Below are 26,893 nucleotides of genomic sequence, written 5' to 3'. Positions count from 1 at the left end.
CACATATCTTTCTGCCTCGTCACCTGTGGCCTACGAGTTCCATGAGAAAGGAGAACAGACTAACTTGCCTTCCTATTTGTAGCCCTGAGAACAGACACAAAAGATAATAAACGGTAAGTCCTCATAAAGTGTAGTCTACTCTGAATGGTCTAGGAGGTCAGTGGTTCCTATCCTCTTCTTTTGAGACAGGGTCTCCTCTAGGGCAGGCTGGCCTGCACCCTGATGTAGCAGAGATCGACCTTGAATTTCTGATCCTTCTGCCTCCACTTCCCAGGTGCTGGGATTACAGATACGGGCTACGAGATGAGATCCTGTTTATGAAGGACTGCCTTCATACATGCCAGACAGGCACCGAGCTAAGTCCCCATGTCGTCCTCATCTTGCCGTCCACACCTGTGCACAGTGTCCTCTGCTTTACCCCTCAGCTTCTTCAGTGAAATTTAAAAAGTTGGACAGACCGCGGTTCTCAAACTGGGTTATGGATTCCGACAACCCAGAGTTCTGTCTAACAATGCAAACGGCAGTACCCCACTGTCAGATTCCTTGGTCTGGGGTGGATGAAGGGGACAAGAATCCGTTTCTACTAAAGCTCCAGGAGAGGACTCACATACTTAGCTAGTTGTGGCCACCTCTGGCCCTGTGCAGGTTCTTGAGAACAGCCACAAGGGCAGATTCTCAGCCCAGCCCCCCCACCTCTTCCTAGAGGCCGGCTGGTCCTAGTATCCCGACTCCAGCGCCCTAGGCAAGGCAAGGCGCAGAGGGTAGCAGGCGGTGGGGGAGCCTTCAGAGCGCAGCCCCCGCGGGGCCCGGGTGGAGGCATTCGGGGGGCGGGCGGGCGAGGTCAGGGCCCGAGCCGGGGGCCCTGAGAGTCTCGCTCGCTCAGCGGCAGGAGTAAGTGGGACCATCTGCTCCACTCCTCGGAGGTCATTGCTTTGTGTCAAGCTCCCCATCCCCCTCGCTCCCCTCCTTCCTTTCTCCCCCTTTGCCCTTTGACTCCCGAGACTCAAAGGGAGAAAAGCACTTGAGGTCCTGATGAAAGTGGGAGTGCGATGGGGAGCGACACCAGCCCCCGCGGCCCCGCACAGCCGCGGCCCCGGAATCTGCGCAGCCCCAGCGCAAGACGCGCAAGGCGCGATGCCGGTGCGCGGTGCGGGCGCGGGCGGCGGGCGCTCCCGCAGGAGGCAGCCCGGGTTCCCACAGCCCGCCCGGCCCGCCGGGCCCCTTTGAAGTGGCCGCAGCTGCACACCCCGCCCCGCGGCTAATCCGGGCCGACGCGGGCGTCCTCGTCCCCCCCGCATAGCAATAGTGTCCGCGCTGAATGGCACTGGCTAATTACCTCGCTCGCACCACCGCGGGTGAATGAGAGAATCCGACATTGTGCGCGGCGAATGGAGAAAATAAGACAGCCATTGTCCTCGCACGCCAAACGAGGGTTTGATGTCGCTGGGGCGAGCAAAGCACCATTTCCCGCCACCCCCTCCCTCCCTCCCCAGCGCTTCGAATTCCCCAGCTAGGCCTGGCCCCCTGCTCTGGTAAGGGGAAACTGAGGCAGCAGTTCCTGTCCCCCAAAGAGATGGTGGACTAGACGGGAGCAGGGCCTTCTCTCTCTCCTCAGCCAGCCTTCTCCATCCGCAGTCACCTCCTCTGCTCTCCCGCTTCCACGCTTGAGTCTGAGAGCCAGGCGAGGCCTGCATTCACCAGGACCTAATTAGATTTCGTGAGAACACATGAAACCATTGGCGGGAGAGCCGGGGAAACTGTCCACTTTGGTGCCCACCTGTGGGTCACCAACTGTAAGCCACCGAAGAGCTCAGAGAACGGGCAGGATGACTCAGAAAAGCTTATAAGAAATAGGAAAAAAAAAAAAAAAAAAACGGCAGGGGGAAGTCAGCGAGGCCAGGAGGCGGATTTGAATCGGAAGCACTGAAGCGAAGTTCTGAGGCCAACGCTGGGCTTCGATAGCAGGGTGATGGGCTGATAGGTACCAACACGGGCTCCAGCCACAGAAAGGTGAGAACAGACTGCTCATCAGAAACCAGTCAAGCCTGAGGCGTTTCTTCATCTATTAGGACAGTTAGCTCAGCCAGGAAATCAATCCGAACTAAAGGAAACTGATACAGATGGGCAAGGCGATGATGGTCCTGCTGTGTGAGATGCTTCCCGTTGCATCTGGCACCACTACCAAAAAAGACAGGGGTCTTGGGGGTAACACGGACAGCACACCCTTCCATATTAGGAGTGTCTTCTCTCTACCCTCTGTTCTGCCCACGGTTAGAGGTGTGTGCCACCATGCCTGGTTTTAGTGAGCGTCACCTTTTTGACACCTACCACAAAGTTCTCCCTCCATCTGCAGGATTTTTCTAATGTCCGTGTCTCTACGACAAATTTGCAGGCAGCCACAGCCAACTCCTTCCGTGGAGTAACCATCGACTTTGAGAAATAGCATCAAAGGATGGAGGGCTAGGGATGGAGCCCAGATATCATCAGCACGCACACATAAAGCCCCGAGTTCGATCCCCAGTACTGCATAACCCTAGCACCCAGGAGGCGTTCAAGGTTATCCTCTGCTACACAGGGAGTTACAAGCGAGCCTGGGCTACATGAGACCCTATCTCAGAAGAGAATGGAACAACACTGGAGGGAACGGATGAGCAGCCACCAAGCCGTTCCTGGCTGCAGCAAACATGTTTAACGTTACCAAGTACTGGCTGTAATCACATGTGAAAAGCATGCTTTCAAAATGTAGCTTGTTGTTTTCCTTCTCCGATTCCGAAACAAGGTTTAGTGGAAACCCTGGTCCTAGCCCTAGATGCGATCACAATGTTTTCCTTCATAGCTCTAAGTAAATCTTTGTCCTAGACTTATTTCTTCTGCCTAAGGCTGTTGGGGACCTTTTAAGCCTGCTTGGCTTCACAACACCTGCCGCTGTGAACTACTTACATCTGAAAGATCTGCCTAGTTAGTCAATTTAGAGAACACCAGAAGAAACAAAGAGATAAAAGCGGAGTTGCTGTGTATGGGGTAGAGGCAGGAGGTCTGGGGACCGCCCCCAGCCCAGAGCGACTCCCACCTCCCTCTTCTTCCGTCTCCGGTTCTTGAGCCCCTTCTGCAGAACCACAAGACTCTAAGAATGATGTTTAATGTTTGTCCTTCTATAGAGAAAAAGGATTTATCCAAAGGGACGGCTATGAGTAGCAGATCAGAGATCATTTTTAATTTGATAGTCCGCTACCTTCACCCTGTGTGTGTACGTGCGAATGCGTGTGTGTATATGTGTTCCTGTGTGCACATGCATGTAGAGGCTACCTTCACCCTGTGTGTGTACGTGCGAATGCATATGTGTACATGTGTTCCTGTGTGCACATGTATGTAGAGAGGCTAGAGCCTGAATGTCCTCAATCATGCTTCATCTTATTTAAAAAAAATTTTTTTTAAGATTTTTATTTATGTGTGTGCGTGGGCACACACATGTGCAGGCATATGTGCATTCACATGCTATTGGAGTCCAGAAGAGTGTGCCTGATCCCCTGGAGTTAGAGTTACAGGCTGTTGTGAGCCACCTGGCCACCGGAAGTGGGTGCTAGGACCTGAACTGGGGTCCCCTGGAAGAGCAGCAAGTGCCTTCTCTTTAGACCCCACGGCCTTCATGTTTGAGGTAGGCTCCCTGGCTACACCGAACAATTACCCAGAAAGGCCCAGGGGTCCTCCTGTCTCTGCCTACCCAGCACTGGGGCTACAGGCATGCGGTGCTGTATCAGCCTTTTTAATATGGGTGCTAGGGATCAGAACTCAGGTCCTTAAAAATCAGTCAAACAGAAATGACCTGTGTGTGCACGTGCCTTTGTAGTTTGACTCTACACTTTTTTTTTTTTTTTTTGGTTTTTCAAGACAGGGTTTCTCTGTGTAGCTTTGCGCCTTTCCTGGAACTCGCTTTGGAGACCAGGCTGGCCTCGAACTCACAGAGATCCGCCTGGCTCTGCCTCCTGAGTGCTGGGATTAAAGGCGTGCGCCACCACCGCCCGGCTGACTCTACACTTTTAACCAAAGCCTTTTACCTCTTACTTTCTCAAGTAACTGCTGAGAAAATACTCCACAGGTAAGAACTCTGAAAGACAATGAGGATAATAAGAGTGTGGGCTTTCCTTCCCTTCACATTTCCACAGCAACATCCACCTGTGGGGTGCTTCATGCCATTACGGTTGTAACGCTTTCAGGTGACAGGAAGGCAGGCATGTATATGCACAGCTCTTCCAAAGAGAAGGCACAGGGACGGGAGGAAAGGGAGACTTTTAACATAGAGTCTGGCCTGTTACCGCTTTTTGGGGTGAGGTCAGTAGTCCGGCATCCTGAAAGTGCCTCTTGCTTTTCCCAGGAAATAGTCCCACCCTGAGGTGACAGTACCTCTCTTGGTGGGGAGGGCTGAGGTCTGAATTCACTAAGCCAAGCCCTACTCACTGGACACTTGCTAATGGTACCTGTGACCTTGGAGGGAAGGCCCTTCAGAGACCTGAACCGAACAGTGGTACATGAGCAGGTGCTTGTTAAGACTCTCAGTGACTAGAATGAGGACTAAAGGGTGCAGTCAGAGGAAGAGAGTTGGACAGAACTCTTCCATCGTCTTTGAGCTAAAAGCAGCCAGACACAGCCACCGTGGACTCTGGGTCAAGGGACTGAGAAGGTCACTGAGGGTGGGCTAGGGGAAGCCACTCCTGGAGCCCTTGGAGATAAACTCAGTGTCTTCATTCACCCACCCCATCCTGTCTGTGGGGCTCCACAGGGCAAGCTCATCACAGCAGGCGCGGTTTCTATCTTCTCACATGGGACTCCCAATTCCATCCTCAGGTACCAGCTCCAGGCCATGCTCTGAGGCTGCAGGAAGGAAGGATCCTCTCTTCTGTCCTCTCCTATGTCTGTTCTACAGACCAGAGGAAAAGCTGAGCCATACACCCCTGTCCCAGAAGGACTGAGCCCTCTTAAGGCCCCCGAAGGGCAAAGCTGTTCACACAACCCAGTGGATCCTCCTCAGAATGATGTGGTAAAAGCAGTAGCTTGATGGCACTGTGCTTGTAATTCAGCAGCTGGAATTGTCTCCAGAGCAACAGGGCTGTGGCTCGGTTGGTAGACCGATTGCCAGCATGCAGGAAGTCCTGGGCTTGACCCCCAGCACTACATAAATCAGATATGGGGGCATATGTCTATAATCCCAGCACTCTGGGATCAGAAGTTCATGGTTATCATTGGCTGCATAGTGAGTTCAAGGCCAGCCTGGGATACATGAGACCCTCTCTCAAAAAGTTAAAATAAAATAGTACATTCAATTAAAAAAAAAGCATCATTTTATCTCATAAAGTCTTCATCTCAGAAACATCAGACCAGGTTGCTTGTTGTAGTATTAATTTTGGCACAGTTTGATGGGAAAATGATTGACTTAGGAAGCAAAGTCAGAAGCAAGGGAGGGGACAGGAATATCAAATAGGAACGATGCTGGGCTGTTTCTATATAATGCCATCATTGGTGATCTGAAGCAATAGGAACAGCATGTCCTAACGCAACCTGCAGGTGACACTACATTAGACAGGGCTTCTCCAGGGTGACAGAGGAGTGTGACATAATTATCAGGGATCTCAAGAAAATCAGGGTGAAGAGGATTGTTGCAGAAAGAGTGTGACATTCTATATAAGATGAGATATAAGAGACATGATTTAAAAAAAAAATACCCCAAAAGGAAAGGGAAAAGGAAGCCAGAATTGAAGACGGCAGAAAAAGATCCAGGAGTTGTTGTTTATCGCTGGGTTCCAATTCTCTAAGGTCCTATTCAACTCTGGCTCTGAAATTAAAACTCAAATCCCATTTGACCAATCAGCACACGGGAAAGAGCATCTGGTCCCTTGCTGGTCCCTTGCTGTCTTCTGCCACAGCTCTATATTCAGGACTTGGGACAAGGTTCTCAGTTTCCAGGGCAGTGGTATAAGAATCAGACAAGTCGGGGGGTGGGAAGAGGGGAAGGCAGGGGCGGTGTGAGCCTGCAACGCCAGAGGAGCTGTGTCCTTCCCATTCCGACGCGGTCTGGGCAGAAGGCCCTCCATGTTTAAGTGTGCTATCCTGTAGCCTCTGAGACCTTTGATTCTCTTCCCTCCCAATTTCAAATTGCAAATAAATTGTCTAGTCCTGCCCCGTGGTCAGAAATCCTTGGCCACGCCCCTTGGAAAGAGCAGAGTGGGGAGACCAAGGCTTACAGCGCTTCCATTTTTTTTTTTTTTCTCTGCAGTTCCAGATTCCCAAACTGAGTAGAGGGCAAGTTTTCAGAGTCAGCCAGGTAAAGATGTCCCTGTTCAAAATGACCACAGCAGACTCCAGGAGTAGGGACCCTGAGACACTGGCCCCTGGACATCCAGAGCCAAGAAAGTGAAGAAACACACCATGGCACAGCCTTGCACACTTGCACACTTGTACACATGTTTGTGGCTGCAGAGGTGACGCGTCAGCAAGGGCGTCACTCTGTAATAAACTACAGAGGTGGGAGCGGCATGGAGGGCAGCACGTGACCAGCAGAGTCACAAGTGCTGGGACAATGCAATTGCGAGCAACTCCGAGTCCAAGTGACTTCAGGAGGAGTACCGAGCAGAATCAGAGAAGTAACAGTGGCTGGGGAAGACTGGAGCCTTGAGCACCATGCCTGTCAGCTGAGTTCCAAAAGATACAATGACTGATCTGTTTGTTTCGGGGCCACATCTTCCCCTCAGTAGTAAGGACCCCTGCTCTGTACCCCTCCAACAGATACCTTTTGCCCTCCCCTCCTGGGCAGGCTGCTGCATTGTTCAACGAGGCCAAGAGGGCCAGGGGACCACCATGGGCTTCTCTGTAGAATAGCGGGAAGAGGTGTTCATCTGGCCTCCATAGCAGGCCAGGAGTCTATAACCTTGGGCAGAGGTGGGCAGGTAACTCCTGGAAGCATTGGGCCACCAAGCCTGGGGGACTGGAGTTACCGCCTTGGCCAGGGGACAACAGTACAAGGACAATCAGCAGCGTAGCTCCTTCGGGCTGATTATGGCTCTTCCCTGACACCCTCCTCCCCCTCCCCCTCCTGCCAGGACCCCTGGGGAGAAGGAGCTATCACAAACCAAGCCAGTTCCTCTCCTGTGATTTGTTCTGAATTTTCAAACAAAGAGTAATTATGACAGATGTGGAGCAATCAGCATCATTATGCGTGAGGAACAAGGAAGTGAAAGGGAGCCTAGGGACCCCGTGGGGGGGAGGGAAATTTGTCTTCCCTCCTCAGGAACAGGCAACTCCCACCTCTACCTTCCCGTAGCCCCAGCAAACCCCCCAACTTCCTTCCCTCATGCATTACTGCTCTGCCCCAAGCCTTCCTGGGAGTTCCTAGCAGGGGCTCCGGGTAGAGGGAGAGGAACCTCCTAGGCCAGGGTTCAAAGCTGGGCTCTTCCCCACCCCCATGTGGCTTGGGTATCTGTGTGCACTGTAACAGGCTAACCTGGGTTCGAATCTCAGCTTCCCCACTTCCTGGGTCCCTCGAGCAAGTTAATCAATCATTCTGGATCCCCATTTTCTCATCTGCAAAACAGCCCTGGAAATACGAGTGGGACTGTTGTGGGAATCAAGTCAGTGAGCCCAGAGAGAGTTTATCACAGAGCAGCCCCCCATGACCACGACTACATCTTTTATTATTATTAGCCGGTTCACTCGAGTGCCGCCAACTCATGGCCAGTCCCCTGTGTCCAGTGTGCTTTGGGAACTCATTAAGTCCTCCGCAATCTGCCACATGTGTGTCAGCAGCCCTCAACAGAATTCCAGCCACGGCAAAAACAAAATAGAGACATACTCGTCCCAGTGTGTCCTGGGGAGGGGCACAAGGGACCATCCCCACCCTCTCTCTGAAGTAGGGGGCAATAAGGTTCTTGGTGAAGGCCAGAATTCAGAGAGGTAACAAGCCAGGTTTCCGAAATATCTGACATGGAAGTGGCTGGGCCAAGGCCTGAAGAATGGGATGGAGCGATGGGGTTGGGGGACCTAGGGTAAACAGGTGGAAGACCAGGCGGAAGGACTGAGAGGTCCTTGGGCAGGTCTTGCCCTTGAGACCTCAGTTTTTTTGTTTATAAAAGAAACTTTTTTTTTTTTTTTAATTTCATGTGTCTGCATATGCTTCTGTATGAGTGTATGCCACACATGTGCCGGTGGCCCACAGAGGCCGGAAGAGAGTATTGGAACTCCCCCGGAAGCAGGCTTACAGATGGTGTGAGCAGCTGGATGTGGGTACTAGGAACCGAACTCAGGTCCTCTGCAAGAGCAGCAAATGCTCTTAACCTCTGAATCATCTTTCCAACCCTGAAGCCTCAGTTTTTAAGTCTATAAAACCAAGTGTGGTGGCACATGTCTGTAATCCTAGCACCAGGAAGACTGCCTTGAGGTCAAGGTCAGCCTGGGCTACCTAGGAAGATGCTGTCTCCAAAAAAAAAAAAAAATGTAGCTAGATTCACTTTCAAGTTTCTTCTGGTTTGTCTTGGAGACTGGGAAGGCCACAGGGGTCCCAGTGGGCTGAGCATTTTAGGGTGCTTTTCTGCAGCATGCGGTTTGGGAAAGAGCTACAACTTGGTTCTCTCTCATGGTGGTCTGCCCCTCATCGGCCCCTCCTCTCCGTTTAGGTGGTCTGGTCTCCATCTGCCCACCCCACGTCCCCAGGGCCTCTTGATAGGCTCCACTCCCTCGCATTCCAGTGGCCTTGGGGGCAGCAGCGAGACCAGAAAGTCCAGTTTCTGCCCATTATCAATTGCTAACATCTCTTTGCAACCCAACACCAGCATTCCAGAGAGCAGCCCAGGGCTGCCCCAGCTCTCAGTCAGGGTCAGTGTCCAGCTAGGAGGCAGCAAAGAGTGTCTCAGATTCCTCCCAGTAAAGGCCAGCGCTGGGGAGGCCCTTACTTGTGTGTGTGTGTGTGTGTGTGTGTGTGTGTGTGTGTGTGTGTGTAGCCTGTGGAGCCCTTCTTTTGGGGTCCTCTTTGAACCTCCTTCTCGTTGGCTCTCTACAGAGGCCATCTGCTCCCATAGCAGAGGGTTCCCCGGGAGCACAGCCGGTTAGAGAAGTCACGGTGGAGGAAGGCAGGAGAACCGAACCCGCACACCAGTAAATGGGGAAAGAAGGAAGGGGTGAGGAGAAGATAAGGAGAACAGAGCGGAAGAAACTGGTCCTGGGGTGGTTAAAGGCAAACACACCAAAAGCTGCCTCGGAGGAAGGCAGAGGTAGGTAGAGTATGGAAGTTCCGAGCAGCAGAAAGGAGACTGAAATGGTGGTGGGGATGGAAGGATACAAGTCTCCATATCAAACTCCGTGACCTGAACCAGGCTGTACTGTGCCTAGGTTCAATCCACCTGCCCCTCTATCCCTTCTGGCCTTTTCCCACCTTCTCTGCCTGGGTCATCAGGTCCAGGAGCCCCTCCTTGTGGAGTGCATAGACATTCCCCTTCCCGCTCTTCGAGAGCAGCAAATATCAGCGTTTTGGCAAGTCTGGGGACAGGGCAGCAAGCTCAGAAATGAGGGAGAGGTTGGGGGGGGAGGGGGAGTCAGCACACGTCATAGGTTCACTAGGATGGCAGGCAGACTTGGGGAGCCACGGAATGAACGACTGTGGAGCTATGGCCGTATCCGCTGGCTCACAGTCGAAGACCTCACCCTCCGAGCGGTGACCTTCTCACTTCAGTCCATTAGGACAGGAAACGCTCAACCCTTTACGGGGCCCGCACCGGCTCTGCAGCCACAGCCAAGCTATGCTGCTCATACCAAGAGGGTGGAGAGATGAACCGAGACCTGTCCCCAGCCCCCGCCGCCGCCGCCGCCGCCACACACACACACACACACTCACACACATGGCTACAGCTGGAGAAACTGAGGGTGTCATAGGTTAGCTGCACACAGGGCAGACGTTTTTGATGGAATTACTCAGTACAGTTTAAACAAAGACAGGAAGGAGCTGTTTGTTTGCCATTCTGGGTACCTTTCTGTTCCATTCACTTTTATTAAGGGAGTGTAAAATAACCGCCAAGCTACTGTGCAAAAGTCTCTCTTCAGGACACACACACACACACACACACACACACACACACACACACACGCACACACACACACATGCACACGCACACCAGCCTGCAGGGTCTCTAGAGAGGAAAGAGAAAGGCGATACAAATAGGCCAGGAGTGAAAAAGTCCTTTCTCCCTAGGGGTGGGAAGGGGGCAGAGGGTTAAGGGGGGCTGGGGGGCTGTTTCATTTGCAGGCTGCAAATGCCTCTCCTATTCACGGGCCCACATTCCCAGCCCAGGCGCCTGGCCACTGACAATGCGGGACAGGAACAGAGAAGATTTGCACATTGTGTTTAAGGGGCCAGCTGGCTGCCTGCGACAGTGGAGCCAAGGTGTGGGAACCAGAGGCACTCAACTTCCACACTCGAGTCCTGCGGGTGGGGGGCGGGGGGGGGGGGCAGCCCAGAGCCCTGCACAGAGCTGGAGGCCTCCCCTCCCATCAGGCCAAAGTGCCTGGGGCTGCAGGACCCATCCAGCCAGAGAGGAAGGTTCAAGGCAGGAGACCCAAGACTCTACAGGGAGAATCAGGCAATCGAGTGTGAGTCACACCCCATCTGGTGGGGCAGACAGAGCTTCGGTTCTTCTGGAGAAGAGCAGACACCCATGATCCTGCCCCATGTGAACACAGTGTACTTTCAGGCCCATTCTCCACGCGCATGGGCTCTGTTCTTTGGAACTGTGCTATCAGCCTATCAATTTAAGAAGGGGGGGTGGGGTGGGGGGGACGACACGTACTTTGGGCCCAGAAGGCCACATGTTCATTTAGTTTTTACTAAGCTCCTCAGGCAGGGGCTGTGAGAAATACAAAAAAACAAGAAGCCCTCCAGGAGCTTAAAATCTAGCTGAAGAGACAGATGGAGTGTGCAGCTATAAACCAGTTAGTTAACAATGCAAGCAGCCATCACCCAGGGGAAGGGCTCTGATCAGAATGCCACAGACCACAATCGTTCCCACCACAGAAGAAAAAGAAAGAACTGCACGTCAGATGACTCGGGAGGAACTGGATATGGTGAGAAGGGCAAGATGGACTGGGGAAAGTTCCAGCAACGGCAGGTCTGTCCTGAGGACCTTACAGCAGAGACAGGCCCCGGCCACACTCTCTAGTGACTTGTTTGTTCAGGCACACAGGACTCCTGGGTCCCAAAAGGGCCTTTCCACTTTCCTTCCCTTTCTATCAAAGCATCTCAAGAGTACCAAACAATGGTCCACATGTGGGCTTAAGAGACAGCCTAGTTAGTAAAGTGCTTTCCTTCCAAGCATGAGGACCTGAGTTCAACCCCCAGAAACTGCTTGTAGAAAAACAAACAAACAAAACCCAAAAAAATGAGACATCAGTCCCAGTGCTAGGGAGGTGGATACAGGCAGATCCCTGGAGCTTCCTGGCCAATCAGTCAACCCTACTTTGAGAGCTACTGAGAGACTCTGTCTTAATAAAACAAGGTGCACTGGGTGTGGTGGGCCATGCCTTTCATCTCAACAGTAGAGAAGCAGAGGCAGGTGGATCTCTATGAGTTCAAGTCCAGTCTGGTTTATACAGTGAGTTCCAGACTAGTCAGGGACACAGTGAGACTCTGTCTTAAATAAGCAAAAAAAAAAAAAAAAAAAAAAAAAACCAAGGTGGATGCTACCTACAGAATGACACCCAAGACTGTCCTTTGGCTTTTACACTCAAATGCGCGCGCGCGCGCGCGCGCGCACACACACACACACACACACACACACACACACACACACACACGCACGCGCACGCGCATGCACACGCACACGCAGGTGAGGCATGATTGGCAGGTTAAAAGGGGCTGACCCTCATCCATCTGTCACATCGTGATAGGGTGAACTTTCAGCAGGAAGTACGTCTGAACATGTGGACCCTCACCCACCAGTTGATATTTTAGCTGCAGAGCCTGCTTCCTGCCCTGACAGCAACCAGATACATGTTTGAAAGGCAGCGAGGGACATTTCCTTGGATCTCCTCAGCTAGGTTGCCCTTTAAAGACAGTAGGAAGGCTTTTGTTCCACTAAGCCTGGACAATCAACTATCAGGTGACAGAGGCCCTCACAGTTAGCAGGCACAGTGCCAGGACCCACTTCCCTACCACCCATCACCTTACTCAGGGCCCTGTCCATACACCGAACCTCCCACCAAGTGGAGCCCCGGGAGCTTCTGCCCATACTTACTTCTCTTGGCCCCCCTAAACCTAGTTCCAGATCCACACAACCACCAATCGTGAGGAAAGGGGATCCAGAACTGCCCCCCACCTGCTCTCTCTCACATAAACTGAGAACAAGTCAGCTTTCAGAAGCAGAAAGAGCAGCTCTGGAGAGAGCAGGAAACTAGAGTTGGCCTTCTCCCTCTTATGATATCCACTGCTTTACCTAGGAGTCTGATCTCTGACTTGGGGTTTGTTTTTGTTTGTTTTTGTTTCCTTTTTAAGACCAGGGTCTCACTGTGTGTCCTTCCTAGGAACCACATCACATCCAAGACTGCAGTCACAGGTCGGAATAGTAATAGTTCACATTGTTGATTCCTTTTTTTTGTTGTTTTTTTTTGAGACAGGGTTTCTCTGTGTAGTTTTGGTGCCTGTTCGGGATCTTGCTCTATAGACCAGGCTGGCCTCGAATTCACAGAGATCTGCCTGGCTCTGCCTCCCAAGTGCTGGGATTAAAGGCGTGCGCCACCATCGCCCTGCTGTTGATTCTTTATCAATAGTCAAAAGCACTGCCTATGGCCTGTGCTGAACTCTTTGTGCACATAATCCTAGGAAATCTGGGGCTCCAAGAGGTTAAGTGACTTGCCCAAGGTCCCAGAGCCAGTGGGTTGTGGGGACTAAGGCCCAAGGCCACCCTGCTCAGGTCTGCTTGTATCAGCCCACATCTGAACTCACTGTTAGGACCGCCCAGCCTGCTTGAAAAGCATCAGCTGGCATTAGTGGACAATGCCTACCACTACCCAGGATGCTTTTGAGCTTTTCCTAGATCTTAAGCCTTTTATTCCACTACCTCAGAAGTGTTCCCAGGGCTGGAGAGATGGCTCAGAGGTTAAGAGCACCAACTGCTCTTCCAGAGGTCCTGAGTTCAATTCCCAGCATCCACATGGTGGCTCACAACCATCTGTAATGAGATCTGGTGCCCTCTTCTCACCTGTAGTCATACATGCTGTATACAAAACAAATAAATAAATCTTTATGGGGTTTGGGATTTAGCTCAGTGGTAGAGCGCTTGCCTACCAAGTGCAAGGCCCTGGGTTCGGTCCTTAGCTGGGGGTGGGGGGGGAGTGTTCCCAAAGCCAGATACACAGAGGGGGTTACAGCTTTTGCCCAGGTGGGGATACAGTAGCTCAAGAAGGTTAAGTAACATTTGCGCAGGGCTTCTGATCCATGTGTGGCAGAGCTGGTTCAAACCCACCCAGCCTCTGCCCCTGAAGCCTTTGTTCTATGGACTTCAGTAGGCCACCCACAGTTTCCCAAACTATAGATTATGATGTGAGATTACGACGTGAGACTGGGTAGCCCCTCAGAGTCAGCCGTGGGTCACCGGCATTGCTGTTACCTGGGTTCTCATTAGATGCAGAAATCAGGGCCTTGTCTAGATATTTAGATTCAAAATCATATCTTATCAAGATCCCCCCACCCTGGGGGGTGGTCAGGATGGGTTCAATTTGGGGAATCCTGCTCTTGACCACAGGGTGTTTCTCTTCCATTCCCCCAGGAGCCTGGGACCAAGAATCAAGAGGCAGGATGGAGAGCTTCTACCGGAGGGCAAAGAGCTAGGAATGGATCCCTTACTAATCTCTACCACCTGAGCATAGGCCATCCCCCGCTTTAAAATTTTCATTTCATGTGTTTGGGTGTTTTGCCTGCACGTATCCCTGTGCACCATCACACCTATGCCTGATGCCCTAGGAAGCCAGGAGAAAGCGTTAACCTATCTGGGACTGGAGTTCCTGACAGTTGTAAGGTGCCGTGTGAGTGCGGGGAACTGAACCTGGGCCCTCTGAAAGAGCTACAGGTGCTCTTAACCAAACCGCTGAGCCATCTCTCCAGCCCTGAAATCATCCCTTTTTGAAGTAAACCAGGCACAAAAATCTCACTCGGCAAGAGGGAGTCAATGAATGCATGCGTCCCCCCCAGAGGGATACCAGAGTGTCTGTGGTAGTTAGGCCGGGAAGGGTTACAACAGAGCATGGAGCTCACAGACTCCTGGCCTGGTAGGTTTACATGGAGCTTTCTCTAGATGAATGCCAACAAGTGAGAACTCCCAGGCTGGGAGTGGAATCAGGCCGTTGGCTTCAGCTGGAGATTACCTTGAAAGGTTTTTGTCTGTGAAGCCGACTTTAAACAAACATGGGTTCCTGAGTGATTCCTATTTGTCAGGCAGAGTTTAGGATGCCCTGGTCCTTTTGACTCTCCTTCAAGGTAGGATGATATACACCTTGTGCCGTGGGCCAGGAGACTCGGCCAAGGGAACGGGATCTCCACATCAGCGAGTCTCGGTTTTCAACCCTCACACTATTGGCCTGGGAGACAGCAAGCCCGAGTCCAAGAATCCTGAGACCATGAATAGATCACAGAACCTGAGCTGCTGTATCCCAAACCCAAGTTCCAAGGATAAGCCAGCCTGCAGCACAGCCTACCTTGGGAAGAATTCGGTTCAAGGACAGCATCTGGAGTGGTCAGAGTGGCCTCTGGCCTAGAACTCTGATGTCCCAGCAGACCTGCCTGTGAGCAGTACCAAGCATGTCACCCCCATGGGCTCACAGGAGAAGCAGGGCCCTCCGGGCTCCTCACACCTTTTCATAAAGCCACCCTCCCGTGTCTCACAACATCCATCCGCAGAGCCTGCGGGCAAGGCCAGGGGTGACTACCCAAGGAGGGACCTCAGGCTGATAATCAGCTCTAAAGCTCCAGGGACATTAGCCTGTGAAGTAAAAAGATGGAATCACTTACACAGTTGCTTGGGGCCAAAGCAAGTCCCCACCGGGCACAGCCTTAAGGAGGGGAGGGGAAGACTACCTCAGACTAACACTCGGAGACAACACCCTTAGCTGTTCCTGGGACCCCGAAGAATTAACCAGGCCAGCTCCACCCACAGCTCAATTCCTTACATTGCTAGAGTTGAAATGCGGGGAGGTGCCTAATCTCACTGCAACTTGATAGGCCATGTTTGGTTGGTTGATATCCAGCCGCACACCCGTGAGGACCTGGGTTGGAATCTCCAGAACCAATGTAAAAAGCCGGGCCTATAATCCCAGGGCTGGGGAGGTGGAAACAGCAGGACCCCCGGGACTTGCTGGCCAGTTGGTCTGGCTATATCAGTGAGCTCTGAGCTTAATGAGAAACACTATTTAAAAAGTAAGGTCAATCGTGGTTAAGGAGGACACCTGACATCAACTTCTGTCCTCCATACATGTATGTACATCCCCTCATACATGCACACACATGAACATGTGCACACATACAATGAGACTGATAGAATGCTAACTTAGTATGTTCAAGTCCCTAGGTTTGACTCCCAGCATGAAAAAAAGAAAAGAAAAGAAAAATTCATCTACCATTTTTCCCCTTTACAGCTCTTCTCTCTTTTTCTGAAGTTTTACCTCCCAGGATCCTTTGCTGGACCCAACAGGCCTCTATCTCTCCTCACTAAAACTGGCCGTGGCATTGTGGAAGGACTCTGACCATAGCCCTTACCATCACTGCCACGCAGAAGGCTGTGGTGGCCCCTCTGGGAAGCTGTGTCATGCTGGCTGTGGGACTTCCCAGAACATCATCCCTGTACCCACTGGCACTGCCAAGGATGTGGGCAAGGTCACCTCAAGCTGAAGGGGATGCTCACTGGAATGGCCTTTCATGTTCCTACCCCTGGCATGTCTGTCGTGGATCTGACATGCCACATGGAGAAATCTGCAGTAACATCAAGAGGGTGGTGAAGCAGGCTTTGGAGGGCTCACTAAAGGGCATCCTGGGCTACACTGAGGACCAGGCTGTCTCTTCAGTCTCTAACAGTGCTGCCCACCCATCCTCCTCTGATGCTGGGGCCGGTATTGTTCTCAACAACAACTCTGTAAAGCTCATTCCCTGTCATTCCGATGACAATGAATGCCGCTACAGCAACAGGGTGGTGGATGGCTTACGTGGCCTCCAAGGAATAAGCAAGCAGCCTTGGACCATCTACCTAGAAAGAGCAGAGAGGAAGAGAGAGGCCCTCAGCTGCTGAGGAGTCCCTGTCCCAAGTCAGCCCTGAAACTCTGAGTATCTCCCCTTACAGTTTCCGGTCCAGACCCACAGAAGAAGGGGAAGGGCTTAGGGAGCACTACTCTCTTGAACACCATCAATAAAGTTCACTGCACCTGCCAAAATAAATACAATAAAATAAAACGGACCACGGAGACAGGCAGTGTGGTCCTGGGAAGCTCCCCCCACCCTCATTCCTCCCATTCCCAGACTCCAGGTCTTCCTCTGGTTCCCAACCTCCACTCACACACCCGGCCATCTGCTCAGAGACTGTACCAGTCTCTCTTTGCCTGGTGGAGAGGGCCAGGGCCAGGGGTGGCTGAGCCAGAAGTGATTCCCATCTCAAAGTCCAGGGCTGCTTCCCAGCAAGCTCCATATGGGGGCCTGGATCAGCCTTCCTCAGAACAAAGGGGCATCTTCAGCCCAGCACGATGGCTCCTGCCTGGAACAATTCATCACTCACCAGCCCGCTCACAGGAACAGTGCAAATGTCCTCTGGGCCAGGAAGGAACTTGTCAGCGTTCACAGGGAAGGAGGCAGCATGCCATAGGAGTTAGGTGGGAGGGTAGGGAGTTCAGGTTGCCCAGGCTGCAGCCTGGCTCTTCTGCCTCCCAGAATGTCACCACTGAGTCCCACCCTCCTCCATGCCCAGATTTCTCATCTCTAAAAGGGGAATGTTAGCGAGTGTCTCCCTCAGGCATGAAGGTTCAATGGAATAAGTCACCTAAAGCGTTCTGGGTGCTCAGCATGCAGCACGTACCAAATAAATGCTGCCTAGCACTGTTACCAAAGTCAAAGCGGCCTTTCCAGGGGACAGCTGCTCCCCTGAAGCACAGAGATTTAGGGTGGAGAACACTGTTCACTGGCCTCTCAACTCTGCCATTTCTCAAGAGGACTGTCTTTTCTTCCTCCTTCCTTCCTTCCTTTTCTTCCTCTTCCTCCAATAAATCTCTCTTCCTCTCTCTCTGGTTCAAGACAGGATTTCTTTGTGTAACAGCCCTGGATGTCCTGGAACTCACTCTGTAGACCAGGCTGGCCTTGAACTCAGAGATCCACCTGCCCCTGCCTCCCGAGTGCTGGGATTAAGGGCATTTGCCACCAATGCCTGGCAATCTCTTCTCTTTTTAACATCTATTGATTGAGTGATTGATTGATTGATTGATTGTGTGTGTGTGTGTGTGTGTGTGTGTGTGTGTGTGTAGGCCGGAGGTCAACCTCAGGTATCTTCTTCAGCAACATTGTCCACCATGTTTTTTTGAGACAAGGTCTCTCACTGGCACCTAGGGCTAGCCAATTCAACTGGGCTGGCTGGACAGTGAGCTTCAAGGATCTCCCTGTCTTCACTTCCCCGGCACTAATTACAGGCTGCTGCTACCACACTCAGCTTTTTACAGGGTTTTGGGGATCAAACTCAGGCCCCCAAGCTTGTGCAGCAAGTGCTTTTCCGACAGTTTCCCCAGCACCACCGACCACAGGTTTTTGTTGTTGTTTTGTTTTTAAAGAGAATTATTGACAGGTTTGAGAACTCTATTACTGGTATAGTGAAGTCACCCTACTGAAAATTAACCTATAGTTATAAATTTCATGTTGTTAAACTCTTTGAAAATCTAAGTGCCCCCCTTAAAATAAGGCAAGTTTTTCTTTTCTTTTCTTTTCTTTTTTAAGATTTATTTATTATGTATACAGTGTTCTGTCTGCACGCCAGAAGAGGGCACCAGATCCCACTAGAGATGGTTGTGAGCCACCATGTGGTTGCTGGGAATTGAACTCAGGTCCTCTGGAAGAGCAGCCAGTGCTCTTAACCTCTGAGCCATCTCTCCAGCCTCAGGCAAGTTTTTCTATGTTTAAACACCAGAACATATTCAATGGACCAGGATGCTCACGGTATGACATACAGGTGAAAACCTTGATACCCTGAATGAAGACGTGGATGAGGCCCCACCTCCAGCCTATGAGTCTTTGGCTACAATCTTGTCAGTTTACATTCCAGTCACTAAAAAGAGCACATGACATAACTGTGCCACACAAAGTCACCACTGTGCCACCTGTCCACTGACCCAGGCTAGAAAATGTGTTCTCCTGAGCTTCACAGAATGGGCCTCCTCCCCGGCTCCCATGACATAGAGAATGGGCCTCCTCCCTGGCTCCCATGACATAGAATGACCCTGGTCACCAGTCTGATCTACGTAAAGGGAAAAAAGGGACATCTACTTACTTGCAGCCTGGATACGAGCCTTCCGACTGACCAGCAGCCCAAAGCGGTTCTGCGCCACACATTCGTAGTCACCCTCGTCTGAAGGGCTTCCTCCCTGCTCCAGCCTGAAGTGGTGGATCAGCAAGGACCCATTGGCCAGGAGGGTGGAGTGGGTGCCCTCGGGCAGCTCTGCTCCGTTCTTCCTCCAGGAGACCTGCACTGGAGGGGTTCCCTCCACTTTGCAGCCCAGCATTATGGGTTGTCCAGGGACTGCAACAGCATCATTTGGCTCCACAGCAAACGCCAGTTCAGCAGAGTGGCCCAGACCTGCATCGGGGAAGGAGAAATGGAAGGAAAGGAGAAGTTAGCATGAAATGTACCTACAGCCAGGAAGAACGCCATCCACGGAAATTTCAAGTTCGATGGTTCTCTGTACCCATCACATTCCTGTGCTGTGTCTTCAGCCTTAATAGGAATCCCTACTATACACAGAACTCTTATGTGTTACAAACTGCCGTCCTGTGCAGTATTTTACTTGACTCCAACCACTGCAGAAAGGTGAATGCCATTTGTACCACTCCTTCTTTCACAGATAAGAAAACTGAGGCCTCAAGACGTTAGGGGACCTGCCCAGGGCCTCACAGTTGGTCATTGCAAATCTGAGCCTTGGAAGGCTGGAGAGACGGCTCAGTGATTAAAAGCACTGACTTCTCTTCCAGAGGGCTGAGGTTCGATTTCCTGCCCCCGCACGGGGACACAACCACCATCTGCATCCAGTCCTGGGGGTTTAATGCCCTCTTCTGGCCTCCATGTGAACCAGGCACAGAAGAGACAGACAGATATGCATGCAAGCAAAACACCAGCGCACATAAAATACACCAAAATAAAAAAAAGCCGAGTCTCAGCTGGGCACACGCCTTTAATCCCAGCACTCAGGAGGCAGAGGCAGGTGGGTCTCTGAATTCGAGGCTAGCCTGGTCTACAGAGTGAGTTCCAGGACAGCCAGGGCTACACAGAGAAACGCTGCCCTACCGACCCAACCGCCCCCCCCAAAAAAAAAATCAGAGTCTGAAAAGCAAGACCGGTGCCAGCTCCCGGCTGCCACCCTTGCCGTCACTCGGCACAGGCACTGAAGCCTCACAGACTTTCCGGGATGTGACCTTAAAATTTTCAATGTATCCTGGTGACCCCTCGTCAACTATTTAAATGTGGCTTGTGACATGATTAACAAGAGAGCACTGCGGAAAATTAAAATCACTAAAGCAAGGCCAAGGGCTGGGAATGCAGCTCAGCTGGTAGTGTGTTTGCCTAGCATACATAAAGTGTTGGGCCCCAGCACTAAAATCCAACACGGTTGTAATCCCAGCACTGGTGAGGTGGAGGCAGGTGGATCAATGAAGCAGGGACGCATTTTGGCCATCCACATACAAGGGTGACAAAGATGCTCCCTCACTGTGAATAAGAAAAAAAAAAAAAAAAAAAAGCCTGGTGTGGTGGCACACACCTTTAGTCCCAGCGCTTGGAAGGTAGAGGCCAGTGGATCTCTGAGTTCGAGGCCAGCCCGGTCTATAGAGTGAGTTAGGCGTTCCAGGTCAGTCAGGGTTACACAGAGAAACTCTGTCTTGAAAAACCAAACCAAACCTAAAAAGTAGAGTGAGATAGTAATAAACTGGGTTTCCATTTGCTGGCAAAACTATCAGAGACCTGGTCCAATGCCTGGTTGGGAGAAGCAGGTATGGGCCCAGTACCCAGTACTCAGGGTACAGGCTAGGCTGTGTGTGGCCTGTGCTCTCCCCCTTACCCAGGGCTCTGGGTGTTGGTCCTTTGGCCTTTGTTATAAGGAGAGATCAGAAATAGTAAACATCAATATAGATATCCTAAATTTAGCAGAAAGTGCGTGTGTGTATAAAATCTTCACTCCCAGTTAACTTCACTGCTCCAGCAGGATAAAAATGAGCGTGTGTGTGTGTGTGTGTGTGTGTGTGTGTGTGTGTGTGTGAGACGGTGCCCAGGAATGAATCAGAGCCCGGGCAAAAGGAATATGCACTTATATCCCACGGATGGCAGCTAGTCTTTCAAGCAAGCAATTTACCAGATCGGCTATGACTTCACTCCAAGAGGAATGAGTGAGCCCTCCTTGTCTGCGAGCATAGAGCCCCCTCCTCACATTTCTAGGGCCTTGCGATCCTGGACCCGGGTTCTCCTTTACAGACTCCAGCCCTTCCCTGATGAGCGAGACCTAGTCTTGGGGGAAGGGGGTCTAGGTATTGCCTCCACTCTAGGATAAGAACAGTTTAAGATGTTCGAAGCTCACACTCTTTCAAATCCCTCGCATCCTCCACACACCCTAAGTTTGAGCCGCCTCCGCCTCCAAGCCAACCCCGCTGAAGCCGTAGGGTATAAAGTTTCTCCTGGGTGAAGAGCAATATTTTGCTTTTTGGTAAGGAAGGAAAGGAAAGAGAATAGTCCAAATGTGTGTCTGCGAAGGAATTGAGAAAGAGGAGGACCTAGATCCACATCCTTCTTGGGTGACGTGAATCTTTTACAGCCACCGAGGAAGTGACGGGTGGCCCCGCAAACCCAGGGCAGGGACTCCCAGAGAGCTCCCTCGGGGAAGGGCGGGGCCCTGGGCAGTGCGGCTGGCAGGCGCTTGCCCTGGGCGACATCATCTCTCCTCTGGCTCTCTGGGCTCTTGGTAGGGTCGCCCTCTCCGCCCACCGGGAATCTTTCTTTCCTCTTCCTCGTATACGTCTGGACCCAGTCCCACCTCCACCTCCAAACACTGTTGGGTGTTGGGGAGTGGGGTGGAATGATGCCTTCTCAGTCCCGTGCAGGCGCGCCCCCATCCCCGGACCCCGATCTGCTGCTTCCGGCTTCGGTTGCCTCTGGTTACTGAGGGTCCTCCAGCCAGCCCAGCTCTGCGCACCCTAACTCGCTCTCCTCGGTTGGGACTCGTCCGCTCATTTTCCTCTGGCTGGTTTCCTTCAGCCCCCAACGCCAGCCTGCCTCCCCAACTCCCGCTTTGCCGCGCTCTCAGCTCCTCCGTCCAGAATCAGGGTCCAGCCCTGGACTTATCCCGAGTCCCCGAGGCCCAGGGAACCGACCTCACCCCCACCCCTCTCCCGAGGTTCTGCCCCCCGCAGTCCTTCCAACCACAGGTAGCCTTGCCAGAGTGGCTCTCCCTGTGCCCACAGCGCGCTGTCCCGCCTGGTCTCTCCAGCACGCGCTCCTAGCGCAGGTCCGCCCCTCTCTCCTGGGTTCTGATCCCCGGCTCACCCCGGCTTGGCGCGGGCAGCGGCAACAGTAGCAGCAGCGGCAGCAACGGCGGCAGGAGCCGGGGCCGGCGCAGCTCGGGCGGGCGGCGCGGGGACGCGGTGCGCGGCGCAGCCATGGGGCTCTCGGTCCGCTGGGCTCGGCGACGCGCGGCGCTACCCGGGGTGGGGGCCTCTCGCGGGCTCACAGCGCCCCGCGGGGCCGGCGCCGGGGCCGGGGCCGGGGCTCCGGCCGGGGCCGAGCCCGGGCGGCGGGAGGCTGGGGCCGCATGGTGGCCTTAGCGGGGAGCGGAGATCAGGGAGAGCACCGCTTGCGCCATCTTGCACCCACCGCGGCGATCTGTCAGCCGCGCCCGGGGTGCGCGCTCCGCTCTCCGCCCGCGCCCGCACCGCCCTCCTCCTCTGCCCGCCGCCCCCCTCCTCTCCCCTCCCCCAGCCCCTTCTCCCCGGAGGCCGGGTCTGGGGAACAAAAGAGCCGGCGAGCGCTTTAAGCTGCCGGACATTCCCGGCTGCGCGGCGGACGCGCCCCCTGCGCTTTGAACTGCAGCGGGAGTAGCCGGCGCCGACCCGGGCCGCAGCCTGGTATCCGCTCCTCGTGGCCGGTCCGGACTTTAGGATCCGGGAAAGTGAAGACTGTGAGAGAGGGTCCGGGCTGCGGGAAAAAAACACGCAAAGCTGAGGGGTTTGCTCTCCCCCACTTTCTCTGCGGGGCCCTCTTCCACAATGCTCAACTCTGTTTTAAAGACAATTCTCTTAAAACTGCTCAAAGTTGTTAGAAATTCGGTATTCCCTAGTTCCTGGTCCTTCTGTTCAAGGGATGGGTCGTGTCGCTACAAGACTGACTCTCTAGACTGAGGAATTGGGGCACCCCGGTAGATGACCTGGGAAGAGCAGCCCCAGCACGACAATAAGAGTCCCATAGAAACCCGAGACTCCACCCGGTTCTGCCGGCTGATCAGCCCAATCATTCTCACTGAGTAGGTCTGAAACCTGAAGACAGCAGTATCCCCCCTCAACTTTGTAGATCTTTAAAAGCAAAGGTCCAGCAAATGATCCGGGAACTGAGTAAGCACACTGGAAGTTAGAGTTGCCAGGATCATCTCAGTGCTGTATCTGATGTTTCACATATGGGAAGGCAACTCTTAAGAGAGACATACGTATGTTACCCCACAGAGATCTTGAATCTTGGCCTTTCCCTGCTCTATACAACCACCCGGTGGGTCCAACTTAATGGGTGAGTTAATGAAAAATAAATCCTGGGGGCTAGAGACTTAAAGGTGGCAGTGTCTGCCTCACAAAGGTGCTCTGACACGACAGGAATGGTGGAAACGTACTAAGTCTCTCTCACCTCTGATACAGCCCAGCCTGGCGTTGAATGCACTTTGTATCGGATGCCGACCTTGGACTCTTTAATCCTTCTGCCTCCACATCCCAAGTGCTAGGATTATGAGTATGTGCCACATGCTTTGGTACAGGTAAGTAAAGAAAGTGCAGGCTTGGGGCTCATGAGATGGTTCAGGAGGGAAAGGCACCAGTGGCCAAGCCTGACTGACCAAGTTCCACCCCTGGGACCTACATGACGGAAGGAGAAAAATGACACCCACAGCAAATTGTCCTCTGACAGCCAGCCACACTTGCTCCGTGGCACATGTACACACACACACACACACACACACACCCCACAATAAATAAATTAAATATATTAAAATTTTCTAATTTAAGAAAACGTTCAGAAGAGCCAGGCATAGTGGTGTAAATCTTTAATCCCAGCACTTGGGGGCCAGAGGCAGGTGGATCTGTATGAGTTTGAGGCCAGCCTGGTCTACATAGCAAGTTCCCAGACAGCCAAAGCTACATAGTGAAAGCCTGGCTCAAAAAAAAAAAAAAAAAAAAAAAAGAAAGAAAGAAAGAAAAGAAAAGAAAAGAAAAAAAAAAAAAACAACCAACCAAGCAAACAAACAAAAACCAAAAAACCTCCCCGGGCAGTGGTGGTATACACCTTTAATCCCAGCACTCAGGAGGCAGAGGCAGGTTGATCTCTGTGAGTCTGAGACCAGCCTGGTCTACACAGCAAGATCCAGGACAGGCACCAAAACTACACAGAGAAACCCTGTCTCGAAAAAGAATTAAAAAATTAAAAAACAACCCTCAAAACAACAATAACAACAACATTAATTAATTAATAATAAATAGATAAATAAAAACTCCTTCAGGTCTCTAGAAATCAGGTGCCTGTACACACACAGATCCGAATTAATATAAGCCAAAGTCTGGAGTCATGTGAGCAATGGAGAGATTCAAGAGCAGGGACCTGGGTCTGTCATTGCCACAAAAGGATTCATTGAGGAAGGGCCAGAGCGAGGCCCCTGCAGACAACAGGGAAGGTGGTTTTGAAGGAGGGACCTCTCTGGGGCCTGAAGTCCCGGAATGCCCTCCTGCAGGCCTTGAATCATCAACCACCCCTTCTTGGCATGTTCGGAACTCCAGAGAGGTCAAGTTGCTGTCCTGAATTGCTGTCATTTTAAATTCATCTTGACAAGTGTTTAATTTTTCTTTATCACAACCCTTGGTCTGAGAGTGATATGCAAATAATGGCTTTTCTGCTGCATGCAAAATGTGCAGTATCTCTCTGTGTGATCTGTCAATTAACTCTGAGCCTGGCCCACCAGCCACTTTGGGGGTGGTCCTGGGCATGACAGCCTCTGCTGGCTCATGGTTCCTTCCAGTGAAAAAGCACTTTGTAGGCTCCTTAAAGATTTCAGAGAAGGGCAGTTGTCAGCTGTGATCCAGCGATGTGTGGAGTACGATCCGTGAGACTGTGTATACATGTGAGTTCTTGGATAGCAAGGTATTTGTGAAGATGAGCATGCAGATGTGAGCTGAGGAGTGGACTGACAGCAGGTACATCCTAGGAGAGCAGTAATGTGGCTCAACACATCTGTGGGCCCCAATGTATGTCAAAATTTCAAAAAGTTGGCAGGGGATCTGATACACTCTTCCAACCTCTCCCTGCAGGCAGGCATGTGGTGCACATGTAGACATGCAGGCAACACTCATGACACATGCTAGGTGTGCTCATTCTCAACCACACCATGACATTTTCAGCCCCCTTGTCTTAATTTGAAGTTTGAAAAAAATAATCAGGTTTGTATGTATGTGTCTATGAGAGTGTATGCTTGTATGTGTGTGTGCGTGTATGTGTGTTTCCTAAGTGCCAACTGAGTGAGAAAAAGGCTCCAGTCCCCCCTCCCCCTTGGGACCATCTTCCCTCTCAAAATTTACCATTTCCCGTCCTGGTAGGAAATAAACTTCCTAGACCAGCAAGACTGAGGAAACTCCAGTCATTCGGTTCTATAAAGAACATCCTGAGGCTGGGGGATGGCTCAGTGGTTGAGAGTGCTCACTGCTTTTTCAGAGGACCCTTGCTTGGTTCTCAGTACCTATATGGGATGGCTCACAACTACTAGAAAGTCCAGTTCCAGAGGATCTGAAGCACTCTGGCCCCTGTGAGCACCTGCATACATGTGGTCCACATAAAATTATGCATGTGTATCCTGAGTGCGCATACACATACACACATACACAATCTTTGAGGAAAAGTTTAGAAAAGAGAACAACATGTCTGGAAAATAGTTTATTAATTCATTATAGGGACAGATACATGATCAATGCCTTAGTGTAACACTAAAGACTATCATATTTGTAAGGAGGAAACAGGATGTTGGAAAATGCAATGAAATAATACAGCATAAACTAAGTATGAGTAAATAAGTGAGCATGTAAGTATTGAGTACACTTGTCATGCGTCAAGAAAAGGAAGATTTTTAAATGAGACTCAAAAGAATTTAAGGCATCCATGGCAAGCGACAAAGGGATTACTACCCTGTAAAAGGCCAATAGACTCCTTTCTAATAAAACCTGCTGCTATAAAGACACAAACCGAACACTCCCCAGTTCCTCAGAACCCAAATCATATGCAATGCTCATGAGTAACGGCTACTTTCTTATCAACTGTGAGTTATAGGCAGATACCAGATTTATTACTTATTTGCTTTTGAGAAACAATTTTCCACCCAACCTAATGGGTTATAAATTGTCTCATTTGCAGCTATTGAATTCAAACCAGAACCTCAGTGCCTGTTAAACAAGACCATGAGAAATGACTGTGGTGTGATGCTAAGCGCCTACTGTTGAAACGGCTACTTCATTCACGGCAAGGAAGAGAAAATCTAACCAGCAAAATAAAATGAGGCTTTTGACCTTCAGAGCAATGAGGAAACAGCACAGTGGGGTTGGCCGTGGCCACTCTGAATGCTATAGAAGTAGTTCAAGTGACAATCCTGTTTTTAACGAGACACGAAACCACCATTAATAATCTTTAGTGTTATCATAGGCTGGCTGAAGAGGGAAGAGGAGGAGATGTAGGTGTCAAACGTGAGTGACACACGAGGGTAATAAACACAGATGCTTTCAGGGGCCGAGGAGGCTGCAACTCTGCTGAATGTATGTCAAAAACATAAAAAAAAAAAAAAAAAAAAAAGGAAAGATACACTGGTTATTTCTAATTTGGCCCAGAAGCCAGAGTTAACACTTGATATGCCAGCCAGTTAAAATAAAAAGACGCTCCGTGAGAGAGCCAAGATGATCCCACATTCTCCACTCCTGGAAGATGACTAGTAGATGGCCGGGCTCTCACAACACAGGAAGTACAAGTCAGGCTTGTCCCTGTGTGGTGAGATGACCTCAGGATTCAAACTTTAAGAAAAAGAAAACAAAACGAGCCAGCCACCCTTTTCCTGTGCACAGACCTCCCTTCTAGCATCTTGGAGGAAACTCTTCCCACTCTGAATCCAGTCAGGCTCAAGGGTCAGGGAGCTGACCCACCGCTGCCCTGTGAACTCAGTTCCCCTCACCCCCTCCAGCTTCAGCCAGAACAGGAGACTGCAGGGCAAAAGCGCACACCCGTTTTTCTGTGCACATGGGTGGCCTCCGGGGTTCAGTCCCTACCCCTTCTCGTGGCTTCCCCGGCGCAGCCTGGATTCATCACCTCCACAGAAAACCTACCCATCTCAATCTCACGGAGGAGGAGGAGGAGGAGGAGGAGGA

The 26,893-nt window shown here is 51.6% G+C and overlaps 1 protein-coding gene across 3 annotated transcripts in view; it reads right to left on the bottom strand.

The window, feature by feature from the left end:
• Positions 1-21,906, bottom strand: part of Igdcc3 (immunoglobulin superfamily DCC subclass member 3) — a 42,987-nt gene extending 21,081 nt beyond the window's left edge. For all 3 annotated transcript variants that reach the window (XM_059266980.1, XM_059266979.1, XM_059266981.1), the window contains exons 1-2: positions 21,792-21,906; positions 18,537-18,842 (exon numbers count right to left, since the gene is read on the bottom strand). In XM_059266980.1, the coding sequence (XP_059122963.1) occupies positions 18,537-18,842; positions 21,792-21,906 (421 nt within the window). The remainder of the gene's footprint in view (positions 1-18,536; positions 18,843-21,791) is intronic.
• Between the last annotated feature and the right edge of the window lie 4,987 nt (positions 21,907-26,893).

Source organism: Peromyscus eremicus, chromosome 7 (genome assembly GCF_949786415.1).
Source record: "Peromyscus eremicus chromosome 7, PerEre_H2_v1, whole genome shotgun sequence".
NCBI lineage: Eukaryota > Metazoa > Chordata > Mammalia > Rodentia > Cricetidae > Peromyscus > Peromyscus eremicus.
This window is presented reverse-complemented; position numbering and strand designations above follow the sequence as displayed.